Source organism: Anoplophora glabripennis, unplaced genomic scaffold (assembly GCF_000390285.2).
Source record: "Anoplophora glabripennis isolate ALB-LARVAE unplaced genomic scaffold, Agla_2.0 scaffold96, whole genome shotgun sequence".
Taxonomy (NCBI): domain Eukaryota; kingdom Metazoa; phylum Arthropoda; class Insecta; order Coleoptera; family Cerambycidae; genus Anoplophora; species Anoplophora glabripennis.
In genome coordinates this window covers 1,191,616-1,212,076 of record NW_019417365.1, presented here as the reverse complement: position 1 = coordinate 1,212,076, position 20,461 = coordinate 1,191,616, and the positions used below count along the sequence as shown (strand labels likewise).

Sequence of the window (20,461 nt, the reverse complement as noted above, 5' to 3'; positions counted from 1 at the left end):
GTGTAATTTTTATAAAGAAGTAAAAAATACTTTGCTTAATTTTTTAGTTTGTGAACAAACTACTTTTACAATGAACCGAGAAAACAATGTATTTACTATTTCCGAACGTGTCGATATGGTGTTAGTGCAGCCGGAGAAAATGCGCTCGCGGCGACTAGGTTGTACCGGGAACGATCGCCACAACGTCAGCCCCCCATGTGCAAATACAATCCTACAGTGCGTACAGCGGCTGCGAGATACGGGAAGTGTTATTCTTCAATAAGAAGGACGTTGTCAGTTGAATCTTAATGTTGAAAATGCAGTGTTGGAAAATCTTGACGAAAACCCCACAATTAGTACTTGACACTCGCACAGCAAGTAGGAACCTCATCTCGTACCGTACATCGCATCTTAAGGCGCCAGCTGTTGCACCCCTATCATCTGCAACTAGTTCTACAGATTTTACCCTCGGATTGTGATCAACGAATGCGTTTTTGCAGATGGTTTTTATAGCAATGTGCCAATCAAGTAGACTTTCCTGCTTATGTTTGTGTAACAGATGAGGCGACATGTACCCGTAATGAAGTGAATTTCCATAATATGCACGTATGGGCCGATGAAAATCCTCACGCGATTAGGGAAACTCATTTTCAACATCAGTTCTCGGTAAATGTTTGGGCTGGCATAATAGGCGATGTACTTGTGGGTCCCTATTTTTTTGAAGGACGACTAAATGGAATGCTGATTTGGAATTATTGGACGATGTGTCATTACAAGTTCGGGCACGCTTGTTTTATCTTCAAGATGGGGCTCTTCCACACAGTACTCGAGAAGTAACGACACTTGAATGAAATGTTTTCTCAGCGATGGATTGGACGCTCCTGTGTCGTGGCCACCTTGGTCACCCGATCTAACTCCAATGGACTTCTTATCGTTGAAGTCACTTGAAGTCATTGGTTTACAAGACAATTCTCTCATCCAATTGCTACGATGAGAGAATTGCGAAACCATATACTTGAAGCTGCTGACACAATTAGAGGAATACCTGGAATTTGGGAAAATATTCGCTAAAATTGGGTGCGTTGGTGCCATGCCTGTATCCGCGCTAATGGGGATCAATTTCAACATTTTCTCTAGAAATGGTAAGTTCTGCTTCATTTTGTTCCATATTTTAATGGAGATTGTTTAGTGCACGCACTTGGCAATTACAGATGCTTACGGATGTGGTTTTGTTTGCGAACTCTTGCAGTAACAACAATGCATTTAAGATGGTTATTACTATTATTATAATAAAAAAATATCAGAGTTTTTTTAAATAGATATCTATTTTTCTTAGTTTGTACTTTTGCATTGAAAAATTGCGTAAAAATTGAGAAATATCTTTCTATTTTTCAAGGACGATTTGTTTACGCGGCTGCTCTACAGCACGTAACTCATCGTACAGCACACGGACAGGACCGAGAAAATATTTTGATCCATAATTTAACTTTAATTTACGAAAAAAAAAAAAATGCAAAAGTAGAACTTTTTCGTATAAGACTTTTCTATTACAAATTTCCAATAGGAAGCATTAGTTTAATTTTTATAGATTATACACGTCACACCTTGTATAATCTGTCTGTAAATTAATCCTTACATTTGTAAATTTACAATTGAGAGTAAATTTATAATAGACGTAAAATTTATAGGTGGGATTATTATTAAGTATATGTGTAGAAGATATAGAAAAGTAATTGGATATTTGGCAGTACCTATGGATATTATTATCCATACCAAATTTTCTGTAATTTTATGGATATTCCAAGGCAGAGGCACGACGACTTATCGGAATGCCTTGTTATTATAAAACATTTAGCATTCCCTCTAAAATTCGAACGGAAAAAGCTGTAGTTATTTCAAACGCTCATAATTTTTCAAGAGATTTACCGACGACAAGTCTGACGATACAAACAACTGAATGCGTGCCAAGAAATGACTCTCAGAAGGCTTAATAAATCTCACCTCGAAGGATCCTATCAGACATTTATTTGTTTGGCATCGGATAATTACTACATTTTTATATTTAAATTTAAGCACTTTGTTTTGTAATCCTCATCTATTGCAGTTAGAGGCTGTCGGGTTCCGACTATTACGTTTAATTTATTTAATAAATCTCCTGTACTAGACCGTTTAGATGTGTGGAAGTTGATTCTCCGCCAAAGGAACGGCTATTTTAATTACACATAAGTTGTTTTGTGTATAATTAAATATTTGATCTTTAATTTTCTTTCAACAAGTTAAGCAACTATTTTAACTTGTCTATCCTCGTAAAAACTACAGTCTTGATAGAATCTTAACGTTTGTTTTTATTTATACATATGATAGCGGAGAGAATTAAATTTGTAATGCCCTGACGTACTTAATAAACTACACTTGCAGGAGCAAAATAGTCCTTTGGAAGTAATATTCTTTTATTTGTTTCTTGATTGCAGCAACCAGTGAAACAGTAGGAATTTAAAAATTCTAGCACAACGTTGCCTACTTTGCTCCTGTCAGTAGCAGATTCATCTAACCTCTCCGTCAACTGTATAACTCTTATAAAAAATATGTAAATTTGAAATTAAAAGTAATTACGATTTTAAGTGCGTACCAAGATGGGATATTGCATTCCTGTGAACTTCTTTATTGTTGATGCAACGGTCAAACTTACGATAAAATATACAGAGCGTTCAAAATATTGGAAAATGTTAAAATTTCATTGAGCAAAGTATCCTCTTTCTTTATTTTTGTAAAAAATTTTGTTTAGTCATTTGAAAATCTGAGATATACTTGATTATGAAGTTTAAATAAAAAAACAACAAAAATCATAATACATATAGAAACATACGTCCTGATGAAAAATTTGGTTTATTTTATGAAAGTTGCCCTTATGAGAAAATATACAGGGCATTTAAAAAATAAAGTCAGTTTACCTAGAGTAAAGTAAATTTAACCTAGTTATTCGAAAAATGGGGACATTTTAACTAAAAACTGAAAACAAAATCTGCGTTCACTGAAAAATGCATTCTCATTTATGATTTTACGGATTTCTAAAAAATAGTAGGTACATAAAATATGAAAAGTTACTTTTATTTTATATTTAGTTAATGTCCCTCAACAACATTTTCTTAAAACACAAAAATAATAACTACTTCACTCGAAGACCTCGAAGTAGGTACACATATTTTCTTGAATTCTTCTTACATAGATCACATCTTCAGTTGTTGTCCCTATTGGCAGCAGCTTTCACAATTTTTATAGTCCACCAATCTTGTCATCGAAATCTTTGCCATAGACTTTAACTTTAAATCCTGATTTTAAGTTATTATACAGGGTGGCCAAATGAAAATAAGCCATTTTCAGGAACTGCGTCAAGATTGTAGAAAAACGGTCAGACCCGTCGATTTTAGATTAAAGGGAGACATTCTTTGCTGGTATTTTTGACTCCGTCACTTTCAACCCCAAACAAGGGTAAGCATCACCCCAAAATATTTAAATCGCATTGGGGGTTGAGTAATATTTCTTTTGAAAACTCTTACAATTCTCTTTACAACAGACTTTAAATTTTATAACTCCGCCCAATACTTTGAAAAAAATTTACATTTTAAAATTTAAATTATGTTTAGTTGCTTACTTACTATTTAGTTGATTAAATGTTCAAACTGATGACCACCCACTTCCATACAAGAATAAAGATTTTGTTCGAAACGTTCGCGCACATTCCGAAATATTTCCGGAGTGATACGACGGTATCCATCGACGATTCTTTGACGCAAATCTTCCAGCGACGCTGGCTGTGTTTTATATATTTTACTTTTTAGGTATCCCCACAAATAGAAATCAAGGGGCGATAAATCCTGTGATCGTGGAGGCCACTCAATGCTGCCATTTCTCGCAATCCAATTCCATAGAAAACGTTCGTCCAAATACTGACGGTCAATTAACTCATAATGCGGAGGAGCACCGTCCTGTTGAAAAATCAAATGATCTTCATCATACTCTGGAACATTTTCAATAATATCAGTCAAGGCAGGGTCAATAGCGTTTTCCAGTAATTGCAAATACATTTGGCCAGTCAAATTATCAGGTAGAAAAAAAGGACCCACCAGCCGGTTACCGAAAATTCCAGCCCATACATTTAATTTTTGCGGTTGCTGTGTATGCACCTCGTGAAAAACTCTTGGGTTTGAATCGGACCAATTGCGGCAATTGTGACGATTTGCCGTTCCATTGAAGAAAAAACTACATTCATCAGAAAAACAGATCGTTCCCTGCTCGCTCACTCATTATTTCGCAAAATTGCAAACGGAGGTCATAATCATCCTCGTGAAGTTCCTGGACTAAATGTATTTTGTATGTATGGAATTTATTCTTCTTCAAAATGGTTTGTATGCTAGTTCGATTGATCCCAGACATAGATGCCAGCTGCCTCGTACTTAATGTAAGATCAAGATGAACTAGTCCTAAAACTGCAACTTCACTAGCTTCATTAACTATAGGTTTTTCAATTTCTCGTTTTTTATTGGCTACGTTCCCTGTCTCTTGAAATTTTTTTACTAACTCTAGAACACACTTCCACCTGACATGTCGATCTTGATGTTGTTCATTAAATAGCTGAGTTGTTCTATTCGCACATTTATTGTTCATAAAGTAAAGTGAAATGATATGTACCCTTTCCGCAATGGAATATTCAAAAACACAATTAAATAAACTACCATCCAACGCTTCCAAATAATACTAGAAAATAATTTGGAGTCCACTAATTTTACGTTCATTGTATGTGTGTAGCAATCATTTCTGTTTTTTACAATTGTGTTTTTTTTTACGAAAGTGATAACAAATCGCCAAAAACCAATGTAACGCAAGAAATACTAAATTTATACCATTGGCGTACTTAACTCGAATGACTGACATTTTTACCGTTACTAATTGTTTGTACATAAGTTTCAACTTTAAAATCAAAATTCTTAATAAGTATTGGGCGGAATTATAAAATTTAAAGTTTGTTGTAAAGATAATTGTAAGAGCTTTCAAAAGAAATATTGCTCAACCCCCAATGCCATTTAAATATTTTGGGGTGATGCTTACCCTTGCTTGGGGGTGAAAGTGGCGGAGTCAAAAATACCAGCAAAGAATGTCCTCCTTTAATTTTCAATTGACTTGTTTGAGTGTTTTTCTACAATCTTGACGCAGTTCCTGAAAATGGCTCTGTTTCGTTTTCATTTGGCCACCCTGTAAATAGTAAATCTATTCTAATTATGCATTTTTCCTTAAAACAACGCTCTAAAAAGTTTTACTAAAAATCGCTGTAAATTGTCAAATAAACTATAATATTGTAAAAATGTTACTTATGTCAAAAATTATTAAATCAATGAAATCACAACAATTACTGTTGTAAAACGTTTAAAAACATTTTCGTTGAAAAAATATCATTTAATTCCAATTTAATCCCAAAGGAACTTATTTCTACTTTTTTTAAAATGGAAGTATCTAACAGTCCGGTGACGAAATAAACAATTTCACCTAATCATTGAAAATTTGATCATCGACGGATTTTTTAAGTTTGTTTTTGCTTTAAACAAAAGGTATAATCGTCGACGGACTATAAGCACTTCCTCTACAACCAGCAGTGGTAATAGCAGCGTTTGTCGTTCATTAGCATGATAATGGTTAGCCATGTACGTGCCCAGGTAAAAACCCGAACCGAATAGTTATCATTCAGTATCAAGTCATGTGGGTACGTCCATCAAACGCAGACTTCTGCGGGCATAATAAATATATCAACACTCGGCCATTGTTTACTGCGGGCCGGCACGAAACAGAACATTACGGTAACAAAAACAAGCTACAACTGTAAAATTATTCAAATTTACGTTTGGGGACATCCCGATTCTGTTGGCGGTGACAACTCGCTGATTAATTGAAATTTAAAATGGGCCCGAACGTGTTCCCCTGATGGATTTTCGTGGTTCTTACATTCTTCGGCGCCGGGTCGTTTTGTATTCATCGACAACTCGGTTCGAAGAACGGAGTCTTGAACTCCAAATTATCCAGGCTTGACTTGGAACTCTAGTAGATGTCAAAGGGCTTATTTTAAGATAAAAATTTGAGTTGATAGCTATTTCAAATAAACAACTGTGTCCAGGGTGTCAAGGTTTGTATACCCTTGGAGCTAGAGTTGCAACAATGTTGTTTTAACCTGAGGGCTTCGGGTTTTGCGATCATCCTTCAATCTTTGGGTTTCAATAGTAAAATTACTCGGGTAAATATGTCTGTTTTGCTCAATATCCATAGTAGGTATTAAAATACATATAACAGAAAACATTATTGCATTAAAAATGTATTTATTTATTATTCATTTACTACATTGTTCAACAGGTAATACGCAATTATAGAACAGACAATAATAAAAAAGTATATGAACTGAGGAACAAAAAATCCATATCATAAGAAGAAAATAGAAAATAAGAAAAAAGAAAGAAATAAATAAGTAAAACCTATATAGGACTACACGGGGTATTTCTGAAATAAGTACGTTCCTTGAAAAGGGTGATAGTGGTCACGAAAATGAGCAACTTTTAGTAAGCAACTAATGATCTAAAACATTACGTTTTAAATTGAAAAAAAAATCACATGAAGGTTTAAACAAATTTAAAGCCTGCCCTGGTGCGACTGCCAGCTGCACTTTTGGTATCGACTTGTCTCACGCCGCAATTAGAAAGCGCTGATGGTGGTTTTGATGGTTTAAATTTTATGTTCGAAAATACGCTGTTGAAGATCTGATGCATCTGCTAAACGATTGGTACACATTTTGTTTAATACCCTTCCAAACAAAAAAGACCAGAAAGTTCATACGCGGACTTCGTGTTGGCCAATGTAGTATCTCAAACTCGATAGTATGGGCCTACTGTGAGGATAAAAAAAAATTAAATAAAATTTGGAACACGTGGTGTAAAATGGGATGAGGTAAGCTCCTTTTTCAATCGAAAGTATTGTCTTTGGGCTTTGAGAGAAACGACTAATGACGTCATCAATTATATTTTTTCCTATACCCTAATTTTTTTCCTGTTAAAAAGCTCTATTTTTTCTAATATACTTTTATTAGAGAAATTTTTCTGTATTACTTCCCGTTTAAAAGTTTAAACAACATCTTCGTAAAGAAACACCACCTAAAAATCACATTAGCGGTGAAAGGATCAAGTAGTCGTTGGAAAATAATTGAATGTTCGTTATTTAAAGTGCATAAATGTCATTAAGAATGAATACAAGGATTAAACCCGATAATTCTCTATATTCTCCTCTCATTTCAAGACACATATTCCCTTCGCCTGACTTCTTTGTGGGTTGCGTTTGTGATTTTTTTTCAAATGATTAATCTCGCGATCTAATCTTATTTTTTAATATCCCTCATAAAAAAATCAAAGGGTATTGGATCTGGTGACTTTCCGGGCCACTGAATAGGTCCATTAAGCCCAATCCAACGTGTTATCTAAATATTGCTGTACAATACTGGCCTTGTGGGGTGGAGCCCCGTCGTGCTGAAACCATAGATTTCCTTAGCTGCAAAGGCACATTCTCCAGATGTGCAGGAAGTTCTTCTTGTAATAAATTTAGGTAACTCACACTATTCAATGTATGTTCATAAAAATAAGGCCCAATTAAATAACTACCAATGATGCCGCACCAAACATTTACTCCAAAATGGTCTCAGTTTTGAACTGGATTTACAATGTGGGGATTTTCAATGGACCAGTACTGTTCGTCGCGTTTTTCGTCTGTCCAAAGAACGTGCCGAAAAAGGGTTCTGATCAACAGGTTCTACATTTACTACAATTTGAGCTATAAAATTAAGTCTGTTTTCAATGTGACGTTCAGGCAAATACTCCAAATTGTGAATTTTGTAGTCATGATGCCCATTGGTCTTTAAAATTCGTTGAACGGCTGATTTATCCAAATTCAATTCTCGGCTAGCCTGCCGTATAGAATTTCGTAAATTTTGTTCGAAATACTGTAACAGTCTAGTTGTATTAACATTGTTTTTTACCCTTCGGTCAATTTCGTCGCAAGGTCGCCTTCAATCTTGTAAAGGTTCTATGATCAGGAATGAGGCGCTCTGAATACCTTTCTCTACATAACTTTACAGCTCTTCTTGAATTTTTTTTGTGACTCGCTATAAATTAGGAAAATATTAACTTTTTCTGAATGAGAAAACATTTTGTAAGCACATAAGTTATATGTTTGACGTTGGTTTTAAGTAATGGCAACTATTTTGTGACATTTATACACTTTAAACAACGAACATTCAATTATTTTCCAACGACTATTTGATCCTTCCACGGATAATGTGATTTTAGGTGGTATTTCTTTTCAGACTCTTTAGGACGATATTGCTTATAACTTTTAAACGGGGAATAATACAGAAAAAATTCTCTAATAAAAGTTTATTAGGAAAGAGGGAGCTTTTTAACAGGAATAAAAAATTGGGTATGTTTCTGGAAAAAATATAATTGATGACGTCATTAGTTGTTTCTGCCAAATCCCAAAGATAATGATTTCGATTGAAAATGGAGCTTACCTCATCTCGTTTAACACCACGTGTCCCAAATTTTATTTAAATTTTTTGTATCCTTACAGTAGGCCCATACTGTCGAGTTTAAAACACCCTGTACAGAGCCATTTTGTCCTATCCACCTTTCCAGAAAGTTGATATCTAAAAATTCAACATTTGGGCAGGGATTTGTAAAGGGACGTCTTCCAACAAATTCGGTAAGACGTTTGTTAAAAATTCTAAATAGGCAGCACCATTTAAATGTGCAGGTAACACTATCAAACCAAGTAATCTGTCACCACATTCACTGAAAACCGTTGCTAGAACCGAGATCTCTATACAACGAGAGGATTTGAGTCTCACCAATAGTGAATGTTGTGAAAATTTAGTATGCCGTTTCTAGTAAAACAACATTCATCCGTAAAAAACACCATGCTTGTAAAATCCGAATCTTGTGCTATTTGATGTCGAAACCACTGGCAAAATTCCACACGGGGCTGAAAATCATTGGTATTTAATGCCTGAACTCTTTGTACATGATAGGGATGTAATAATAGTTCCTATTGTACACGCTTCACGGTACTCTTTGGTACACCTACTTCTCGTCCAATGTCGCGAGTACTGCGCCTCGGATCTTCCTGAACGATGTTTATGATGTTTCCTTCATTGTCGAAAACATGTTGCGGCCTTTCCCGTCTACGACCTTCATATGTTAGGTGGACATTCCCAGTGTCCCGTAACTTTTGAATTGCTTTTTGCACTGTTCTACTATTAGGTTGTCGTCTGTTATGGTAACATACCTACCATCAGATTTGCTTGATTGTGTGAGTCACGTTGAACGTCATCCAATTAGAAAAGCACTTCAGGCATGTATCGAGTTCGTAGCATGATGGCTGTGCACATGCACAAGATGCACAGAGTCGGCTTACATTTATGGTTATTTTTCTTAATTAATTTTCTCGAAAACAGAAGCATTTAGACCATCAATTGCTTAATAAAAGTTGCTCATTTTCGTGCCCTCTATCACCCTTTTCAAGGAACGCATTTATTTCAGTACCATCCTGTATAAAACAAATAAATGAAGATTAAATTTACACATCTAAAAGTACAAGACATAAAATAGTATATTATGTTACTAGGAGTAGAAGGCGATCATTATGTGTTGGGTCCAAAAGTTTGTTCGCCGAGGCGTTAGCCGAGGCTGAGCAAATTGGGCAAAACACATAATGAGCCTTCCACTCCGAGTGACATATACTATTTTTTCTTCAAGCGTGAATATAAAAAATTACTAATTTTGAAAATTTATAGCGGATAACGCGATGTTCAATCTCAGCACAAAATAAAATCAGTAGGTAGGTAATACTATTTATTTTATACATTTTATACATTTTATTGATTAATTAAACATGACAGTTTTAACCACTTTATTCATGAATAAAAAAACAAATGTAACAATTATTTTTCTTTAATTTGAATTAAACGAATAAACATCTAAATTACCTACATGTCTATCATCAAACTTTATTTATTAACATGAATATTAAATGTGCAATTTTGTATGGTACAGTTGTTGATATTTAAAGCGCTGCTGGCTGTCTTTTTTTCAAAGTTTACAGTTCTGTCGTTGAATACGTTACTTGTAATAAGCTTCTCAGTTTCAGTGTTAACAATTGTACCATTATTAACAGAAAAGTCTTCGATTAAATTATTTTCAGGATCAATATTTACAGTTTCGCTTGATGTACTTGGTTCATTATACTCTAATGGGTTTAATATTTTCATCGCTATCTGTTTCTTATTGTTTACAGAATCTTCAATGTATCCTTATGCAATGTATCAATGTAACCTTAAAAATGATGCAACATCTTTTGGCACTTTTGAAATTTTATGTATGCCCATTACAACACGATGACAATGGCCATTTTGATATTTAATAAAAAATCTATCAAAAGTTATGTCTTTTGGCCGAAGAGTAGCATATTTTCTGTATAAATTTAAATAAAACTTTCCAATTATGGTAAATGAACGATGTTTTTTAGTTTTTGTATTGGGAATATTTACTAATATTATATTTCCCAAATCTTTTACATCATTAACTTTTACTTGAATGAGTTCATCGCATCTACAAGCTCCTGTGACTCCAAATATTAGTGCAACCTAAAAAATATAGAATTATTAATTTTGTAACAATAAAAAAGTTGGAAAATGCAAGGAAATTCTAAAACATGACGTAATTTTAAGACATCTATATTTATGAGTTTTTACAACATTCTTCCAATGAGCTATCTTTATTTCCGAAAACTGTTTATTATTCTCGTAATGGATACTATAAAATAACTTGAAGTTTACAAATTATAACAAAATTTTGTATTACAAATATAAAAAGGTTAAATATATATCTAAGTATCTATAATTTAAAAAGTACATACCTTGGTTGCTAAATATTTATCATCAGGTGCTTTATTCAGGAATTCGTCAAATTCTTTTTTAGACAAAACTTTCGACTTTTTTGGTTTATAATTTTCACCTTGTCGTTTCAAAAATGTAATTAATTTTGAATATTTCTCAATATTTACATTATGTTTAATTTAGATTTTACCATTGAATATTGCGCCCATAAAGTTGAACTTTTCAGTGTTCTGGATAATCTTGTAAAATATGCTATCATCACATTTTCTGAATAAATATGTGCATTATTTTCTTTTGCCCAATTTATGAATTTATCGTAAGCATTTTCATAAATTTCTCTCGACTTTGTTGGTATAAGTGTTGCCACTGATGTATTTCAATTTCCAGTAATTCTGGTGGTGTGCACTGCATTTCTTCAGGCATTTTAAAAACGACCCAACGCGACATCAAATTTCAACTGACACTTAATGAAACGTCAAAGCTTCTTGAATCTTTAATTCGTTGCTAGGATACTTATCTACACATTGTTACATTTTTTTACTAGTTAAAAAATGAAAAATATTTGTACTAGTTAAACAATAGGCTGCTTCTAAAGGAGGTGTTGCACTATATAATATAAGTATTATTATACGCTTGAAGAAAAAGCAAAGTACTTTTAAGTCATTAAGGCTGCAGTTAAGTTGAGTACCTACATTAGTACGAGGAGTTGGTAAATAAAATGTTGCCAAGAGTTAAATCTAGGGAAAATTATTGTTGGACACCACTGTGCGGGGACAAGAGAGGCACTTGTATTCAAGTTCCGATCTAACGAAACTAAAATGAAGAAGTTTTAGGACATCAAACTTTTAAATTCACAACAGTTGCAATCTTGCACCTATAAATCAATATGCTCTATTAGATTCGGAGACAACAGTGTCAATGTCATTATTAAATAATAATTTTTTTATCAAATACAACGCCAAGGTCTCGAAACGTTTCTGGTCATGTCATTATTAATGTTGCAATTAAACATAATGTAGGTGGAATTGTTGGAGAAGGACATAACATTTAATTTTTAGGTTTGTATTTAACATTAGCCTACTACTATTACACCAAGAGTTTATGCTATCAAGGTTTTGTTGAAATCGGACACAGTCATTAACGCTACGAATCAATCTGTATATTTTCAAGTCATCACTAACAAATGAATAGTAAAGGATCAAGAGATCAATCCACATTCTAGCTGATTTGAACCTCCATATTTGAATAATACACTCATAAAAGTGTCAAAATACTACTTTAACATACATAATATTTTATTATTAATAATTAAAATAGTCCAATTAGGGAAATCGCGTTTGGATCCGACACACTGTATATACCGCCATTTCATCCAATCTTGAGAGGACTAGGCATCTTCCATTCGGAGAGCAACTCCGCGTGCCCTTGGCGTCGCGACCAATGCCGCTGCGGCCACGTCTGCAACCTGTCCACATAAATCTGTCATCGACTGACACTTACACCGCTCACCCCGCCCGACTCCCCAAGATCCGGACGGAGAGCCTCAGATAGATCTCGCACGCTACGATTGTTATTTATACTCGACAGCCACTCTGTTTTCTTCAAGTTGCTTTCATGTCCGGAGCTGCAGATAACCTACTGACAAATTCCCTTTAAATCACTCTCGTAGGCAGATCTGTACCTGGGGAATAAAAGGAAGTAATGGGTATATAATTGCATCTTTCCATTTCTGTGAATAACAAATTTTAAACTGTATACAGGGTAGGAAAGTACCGATGGTCTATCTGAAGTTACGTGAGAGCGATAAAGTAAGCCATAGAAATCCATGCGATAGAGAAGGATGGCTATAATGAAGGTCTCTCATAGTCACCGCCCGTTTCGCCCTTCCACAAATAAGATCCACTTCTAATTTGTGGAAGGGCGAAATGGGCATTGACAATTAGACGCCTTCATTATAGCCATCCTTGTCTATCACATGGATTTCTATGGCTTACTTTATCGCTCTCACGTAACTTCTGATAGACCATCGGTACTTTCCTACACTGTACATATTCTTCTTAAAGCTTTAAGGAACTGGAAGTTGTTGTAGAATTCACACAAATACGAGCCTGTAGTAAAAAAAGAATAGAAAGTAGTAAAATATTTAGTAGCATTGTAGAACGACAAACCCTGGTGAAGAATACTTTAGAACTTTGGTAGCTTTAAGGAATATTAAATGCAATTACAAATTGACATTGAAATCAAATAGGTTCGAAACTGTAGTAAAAAAATAGAAACTTTAGCAAAATGCTTAATAACATTGTGGAATCGGCTGATTGTAAACTATTGGAGGAAAATTTCTTCAAAGGATATAGCTTCAAGGAATGAATTAAAATCTAAACTGAATTTGAAATCGATTTTACAGAGATTGGAAACTGTAGTAAAATAAAGGAAATTTTAGCGAAATGTTTCGTATTCTTCCGACAATAAATAAAATTCAGACCACTATCTCATAGGATCAAAATTTCCCTAGAATACCTAATTTCCGTTTTGATGATAGAAAAAGAGGAAACTATTTAAGACAAGTATTAGAAGCTCGAAAACTAAATAGTAGAATATATTACACGAACGAAACATGGATAAATGAAGGTCATACGGCAACAAAAGTGTTACAATATCCATAGCAAACGGCAGATATTTCTGGAAGAATTTTCGACTGGATTAAAATCACCTTCTGGCACCTAATAATAACGCATATTGGAAGTACATCAGGATTTTCGGAACAGGGTTTACTTGTTTTTTAATCACGACGAACAGGAGACTATCATGAGGATGTGGATAGCAAAGTATTTGAAAAATGGTTTGAATCTGTTTTGCCAGATATGGAACCTGGTGCTGCAATTGTAATGGATAATGCACGACGATTAGGGAAGTTGCCAAGATCAGCATGGAGAAAAGCGGAAATTATAGACTGGTTAAAATCGAAAAAGATCGAATGCAAAACAATACTTAAACCCGAATTACTGAAAATCACGGAGAGAGAAAAAGGTCAATATATTAAGTATGGAGTGGATGAAATGGCTTCAGCTCATGAGATTACAGTACTTCGCTTGCCACCCTACTACTGTGAACTAAATCCCATTGAGTTAATCTGGGTCCAGATAAAAATGGAGTAGCACGAAAGAATACGACATTTAAATTGCAAGATGTAAAATTACGCATGAAGAGATTAATCTGGTTACAGCAGAAACATGGAGGAAATGCATAGTTGATGTATTGGTTGACCAACTGATAATATCCCTTGGAGATGACAGCAGCTCTAGTAATGAAGACGACAGTTCTGGTGATGACAGTGATAGTAATAGAGCTAGTGACCAGTAATGTTACATATGCATAGTGTAGATTATAGTACAACGTATAGTAAGTGTAGTGTATACTGTGTATATATAGTTCAGTATATTATTATTATAAGTGATAAAAGTGTGATTTCCGCAGCGTGCTCATCATCAAGTGTAAGTGGGTGGTAGTGGGCCATCGCCGTCCGAAAGGACCGCACTCTACAATTGTGGAGAGGATGATGAGGTGGTGACTCTATAAGCTTTTTAAGATAAATATTTACTGTGAACTTATTTTTTGCAATTTTCTGTTCTTTGCCACCTTGTTAGCAGTACGCCTATAGAATCTTGTCCCCCTGCACCCACCACCTCCCTTACTAGTCTGCCCATTATTATGGTACATGGGTATAGATTCAGAACTGTAGTAATACAAATTTTAGGAAAATACTTGTACTGTTGTGGAATCGGTTGAACTTTTGGGAGGGTATGTTTAAAGCTTTAAGAATCGAGCATAAATTAAAAATTAAATCGATTTCACATGATTCGATACACAGTATAGAAGACTATTTCCATTCAAAGATGGTAAATTTTGATTTCAAATATGTTCCTTTTTCTTTAAGGAATCGTCAAAAAAAATTGATGTACTTCACCAAGCTTTTAACTTACATTTACGTCCATTTTAATGGGGGGAAAAGTTTTAATATGTCGGAAAATTTGTGAACGTAGTGCGGCAGGCTATCAGGGAGCAGAAAAGTAGTCAGCCTGGGGCTCATTTACTATACATTAAGCCAATATATTGTTCCTCCCGCAAATATATTCCCTGGCAGGGCGATTGTATCTCAGCTATCTCGGATTCTGGCGGAATACAGATCGCCTGCTCTATAGGAAACTGGATTTTTTATGGCCCAGGTAATGTTCAGACGTGGATATTGCCGCAGAATAAACTGAACGGCAGCCGGGGCGGTATTTATTCGGCTCCGAGAAATTTACATCTTTTGGACAGATTGCTAAGCGCGAGGCTGGCCCCGCATGAAAATGCACAATTAAAGTAAATTTTTCTAGAGTTAGAAAGAAATATCAACTGCGTAGCAGTCGCTAATCAAACTGTATTTCTAAACAAAAAAAGATAATTTTTTCTCGAGTTTAGTTCATATTAAACGTTCTGTTGTACATATACAGGGTGTTTTCTGGGCCCAAGTTGCAACTTCAGGTTTCAGACCAAAATGTTTTGGTAAACCAATCATCTAAAGCCACTAGTTTTCCCCCTGAATGATTGCATTATTTGAGAATGCAAACATTAATACAGTCATTGAAGCTTTTTACCTCCGAATTCTTTGAAACTGAATCGATCGACTTGAAATTTGGCAGATAGTTAGAGAAAAGGTCAATGAACATTAGTGACATAACGCCGATTGACGCTTCCACCCCCCCTTCTCGGGGGTGGATTTTTTCTTCAAAAATAACGGAAATCGATAGAGAATCAAATTTTGAGCAAAAAATATTCGAAGAATTTTTTCGAGAAATCAATAGTTTTTTAGTTATTCACGATTGAAAACTTGTAATTTTGAATGAAAAAAAAAACACTTTCAAAGTATTTTTCGCAAATAACTCAAAAACTACGTATTTTATTAAAAAAAGTGTAATGAACAAAAATGTAGCTTATAAATAAACAAAAATCGTTAAAAAGTGATGTACGTCTTATACAAAGCGAAATATGGTTAGTGGAAGCGGACTTGTTTTGGGGAATCGATGTATTCAACATCAGATAACAGAAAAGGGATTAATTTTACGTGTATAACACTCCTGGAGTTTTTTGTAGTACTCAAAAATACCTTCAAAATGAGCACTTATAAAAGTTAATTAGAGCAAAATTGAAGGAATTATCGTCAAAAACAGATGGGTTGCTCATATTTTTTAAGGAAAAATGAGCAGTTGCACCATTTCCATTAGAATAAAATTAATCGTAGACCCTTTACAATTACTTTTGTTTTAGTGTTTTTCATACGATCATGAAGTTAGACCGGTTTAGAATGCGTATTTTTTAATAATGTACGGTAAAAGTTGAAAACGTATTTTTCATTATTCATAAAAATTGTCTTATTTATATAATAACTCTGAAACTATGAAAGATACGTAAAAAGTGATAGACAACAAAAATGTAGCTTTTTTTTCAACAAATATTTTGCTTTTTTATTTCTATAGCATAAAAAATAAAGGAGATATCGCTGCTTGAAGCATCCATGTTAGTAAAAAAACGACCTGTCTCGAGTCATTCCATCCTTTCCCTTTAAAAAACGAAGGATTTAAAAGGTTTTATATGCAAACGATCTTACAGCTCTTGAAATTATCTTTAAAATGCTTTTTTGTAGGATACTATAGCTTCAAAATTAACAGAGTTATGGTAAAAAAACCAATGACATTTTTTATCATTTTTTTAGCACAAGGGTGAAAAGTGTTATGAGGTACAAATTCTTTCATAAGCAAAGAGGGAATTGTTATTTTAAATAATTGCACCGTTAAAGCATTCCAAGCTGTTAAAAAGTAATTTTTTATTTTTTTTTCAATAGGTTGAAAAGGAAAAATTCTTTTATTATCTCTAAGGTAACTTTTATTGTAAATAATTGCTCGATTTAATCATTCCAAATCTTTAAAAAGTAATTTTTTATCATTATTTTTTGCGTATAGGTAGTTTTTAAGGGTTAAATAAAGGGTCGAAAAGATCAAAAATATCATAAAACATGTTCGAGAACATGGAACATTATTTAATCTTTGTGCTTGGACAAGATTTTTATCAATAAAATGCTTAAAACTTAATTTTTTCAATTTTTTTCACTTAGGGGTAGTTTTTACCCCTAAAAAACAATAAGCGTCAATCGGGCTTATGTCACTTTTGAACTTGAGCCTAAGTTGAGCCTTATTCTAAGTTTTCATGCAAATCCAAAGAATTCGGAGGTTACAGCTGATTTTCAGTTTCAATGACTGTACTATATCAGTTATGTGTTTTTCTACTAATTATTCAGTTCATTTTTAAATTTATTTTGTTTGTTACTAACTGTTTAATGAGTACTAGCGTGGTGTAATGCAATACCTACTGATTGGTAAAAAAAGACAGTAAATGATTCCATAAACATTCTTATATTCTACTTTCAGTTTACTTATTCCAACGAAGTAAACAATTGCAGGCAGTCGTGTGTGATCATCAAAGCAGACAGGGACACATTTAGAAAAGTAGAAATGTTTTATGGATTATAAAACTCGTAAATATATCCTTAGGAAAATATATTAAAACAAAATAAATATATAACTTCTGTATCAACCTATTTAGAATATTTGCGCCAACAGATAATGCAAAACAACAAAAAAACCGCATCAAAATTAAACCACGAATGCCACACGAAATAAAAACTGTTATAGGACGAGAAATTCAATTCTGTATTCGTGAGGATGCTGTTCGATCCGTTTCAATCAATAATTTCGCTGCCACGCTTAATCAATGATCATTGTTTATTTCATTGGAATATGTAAAGTGAACGTTGTATAAATATTTCTTTAATCCATAGGTAGCTCATTACGTTTTTTTTTTTAAAAAAAGTAAATATCACAAAAATTTAGAATCCGTGAAAAAACATATTAGACAAAAGTTATTGACAAAAGATGAAGGAAATTCGTAGCTGAAAGTTTGACACTCATTTTTAAGACATCAGTATATTGAAGTTAAAAGTAGTAATTGCCTTCCTTTAAGGTGGATTGTATGTACTATTAAGTGATTCTGAAATGTAAATTAAGAAAGGTAAAAAAAGTACGTATTTATTTACATTAATTTCATCTGAAATATTAACATACAAAGTTTCAAATCACAAGTACCTATTTCTTTCTTTTTAATATAAATATTCAAGAGGAAATAATTAAAATCATCGCATAAGAGGAGTTTGACACGAAAATACCTCTATGATTATGTTGACGTTGGCGGTTATCTTATCCCTGCGTCCGAAGTGATGAGTCTGACGAGTGCGAAGACTTTCGTCCTTGGAATGCCCAGGTAATATGATGAACAAGTCGCGGGCGGCCAGGCATGTCACGTCACTAATCTGACAAACGCGAGACATGACATAGACGACTTTGCCGAATACCGACTCGGGTAGGATAAAAAATAAGAACATACGAGGCGTGTTATTTTCGTTTTTAAAACAACACAGTGTCGGGCAGTGGTGCGCCAGACGTCTGTTGTTTTCAGGAAATTTGAAACTTAATACAAGATAAGAATAGTTGATTCCTATTTTTCCTGTACATCTTACTCTTAAATTTTACAACAATAAAAAATGCGCTGATCATGAATCTGCTACATTGCACACAATTTGAATTTCCTTGAAAATATTTAGCACCAGTCCACCTAACACACAATTAATTGTTATAGGGTGCACCCCGGATATTTCGAGGGTATTGCAACATAGAAAATATTTTCCAGCAGTATAGTTTCCAATTTCACCACCTAAAAGATACAATTAGCACTATCTAATACTTTATTTTAAGGTTAGAACTACAATGAATAAAGTTATTATAATTTAAAAAATAAAGGGAAGTAAATTTAACGTTAGCAGCGAAAGCAGCATATAAAAGTTACTCATAACGATAACAAATAAAATAATTTAGTCACAGATTTCGAAAGCATTTACTTGCATGATATTAAATCCACATCCTAGTAGCTAAATCACTCTGAAGTGAACAATCTTTTAAATACATCCTCTTGTATTTATGATGCTTACACTACGACGTCCAAAGCAAGACTGGCGCTCCGTCGACAGAAAACGATGCGCGACAACTTGCGCAACTGTTTATTTCAGCCCAACTGCCGCTGCTGGTAAATATAAACTGTGCCTAAAACCATGTGCTTAAGCAATTTGTGATTAAATTATAAGACACTTGTCAATGCCCGAGGGTTCTTCCATAATAAAATTCTATTTAAAACTAAAAATATCGCTTTAATAATATTCAATTTCAATTTAAATTTCAATTTCTAACTAAAACAAATATTTCCCGTAATAAAATGGTGCCACCAAACTCCGTACATTTTATATTTTTGTGGTCATAAGTTGTAGTAATTCCCGTTTGAAATTTTACAGGATATTAAAAAAATATCGTACCTGTACCTTTTCCAGCATCAACTACTTCGCATTTTATTAATCCCACTACTCGCGTCATTGTACAATAACGTGTATATGTCTGCCTCTGGTCTGAAGCTTCACATCGATCAATTTATTCGATACGTATCTAGCGCTACACTAATGCCTGCCCTGTCGGCGTTGCGTGCCAGTGAACAATCCCGATTTTTTTTTTGCTGAGAGACGTTTGGTCGAGTGTATGGCATTTGTTTTTATGACAGTATATTGCAAGCATAAAGCAGCACGCGGCACAAGTTTCCGAAGTCTCATTATTCTTTATTTTTAGGTAGAAAAGCAAAAAAATATAAACGGCCATTTAAAGTTGTCAATATTGTGCATACAACTTACATTTAAGGAGGTATATCGGGGTCCGAGGGAAGTGAGGATCGCAGGGGGGGACCTATGCTTTTCTTATGGGACTAAAACCCGCTACCAACTTGAAAAAATTAAATTCTATTGAAATTATTTGCGATAAACATTATCTATATGGCAAATAAATTTACTCAATATGCACATAACATACAATCATATTAAAATTTAACATAAAAATATCATATTTAAGTAGTTTTAAATGATATTTAATGAATGCATAAACACTATATAGATGTGGCAACCGCGCTAATAATCGAGTGTATTTGCACACACTGCGAACCTACAGACCTCGGACATCGGAGATATTGCGCGTCAAATTCGGGTAAATGTATTGTGTGTAAACTATGTAAAATATAATTATTATATATAGCAAATATATCGTAGTATCCTCGCGAAGATTTGTATCCTTTATTTAAAATCTGTAAATCATGAACTGGTAAAATAACGAGAACATAATTATGTTAATTTAGTTCTAAAGAAATGAAATGACATTCGCGCCCATCTCTCGTCCAAGTCAAAGAAAATGTTGGATGCAATTTTGAAGGTTCTGTGATAGAAATTACATTATTACTCACTGTTCGTGTTTTTCATCTCTATTTAGTAATGTTACAAAAGTTTTGCCACTATAACTAATTTTTTAGATATAAAGTTTGCTGAGAAAT

General features: G+C 33.9%; 1 protein-coding gene across 1 annotated transcript; it reads left to right on the top strand.

Moving 5' to 3' along the window:
- Positions 1-13,815: 13,815 nt before the first annotated feature.
- LOC108904630 lies at positions 13,816-14,314 on the top strand. The gene is made up of 2 exons (XM_018707262.1): positions 13,816-14,078; positions 14,140-14,314. Exons 1-2 carry the CDS (start codon positions 13,816-13,818, stop codon positions 14,312-14,314), a joined length of 438 nt encoding a protein of 145 aa, XP_018562778.1.
- The last annotated feature ends 6,147 nt before the right edge of the window (positions 14,315-20,461 follow it).

What these genes read in the sequence shown, in the direction of transcription:
- LOC108904630 (XM_018707262.1), top strand. Translation starts at nt 13,816, where the DNA reads ATGGAACCTGGTGCTGCAATTGTAATGGATAATGCACGACGATTAGGG. An exon ending in TGTGAACTAAATCCCATTGA is followed by an intron (nt 14,079 to 14,139) that starts GTTAATCTGGGT and finishes TTAAATTGCAAG; the next exon opens with ATGTAAAATTACGCATGAAG.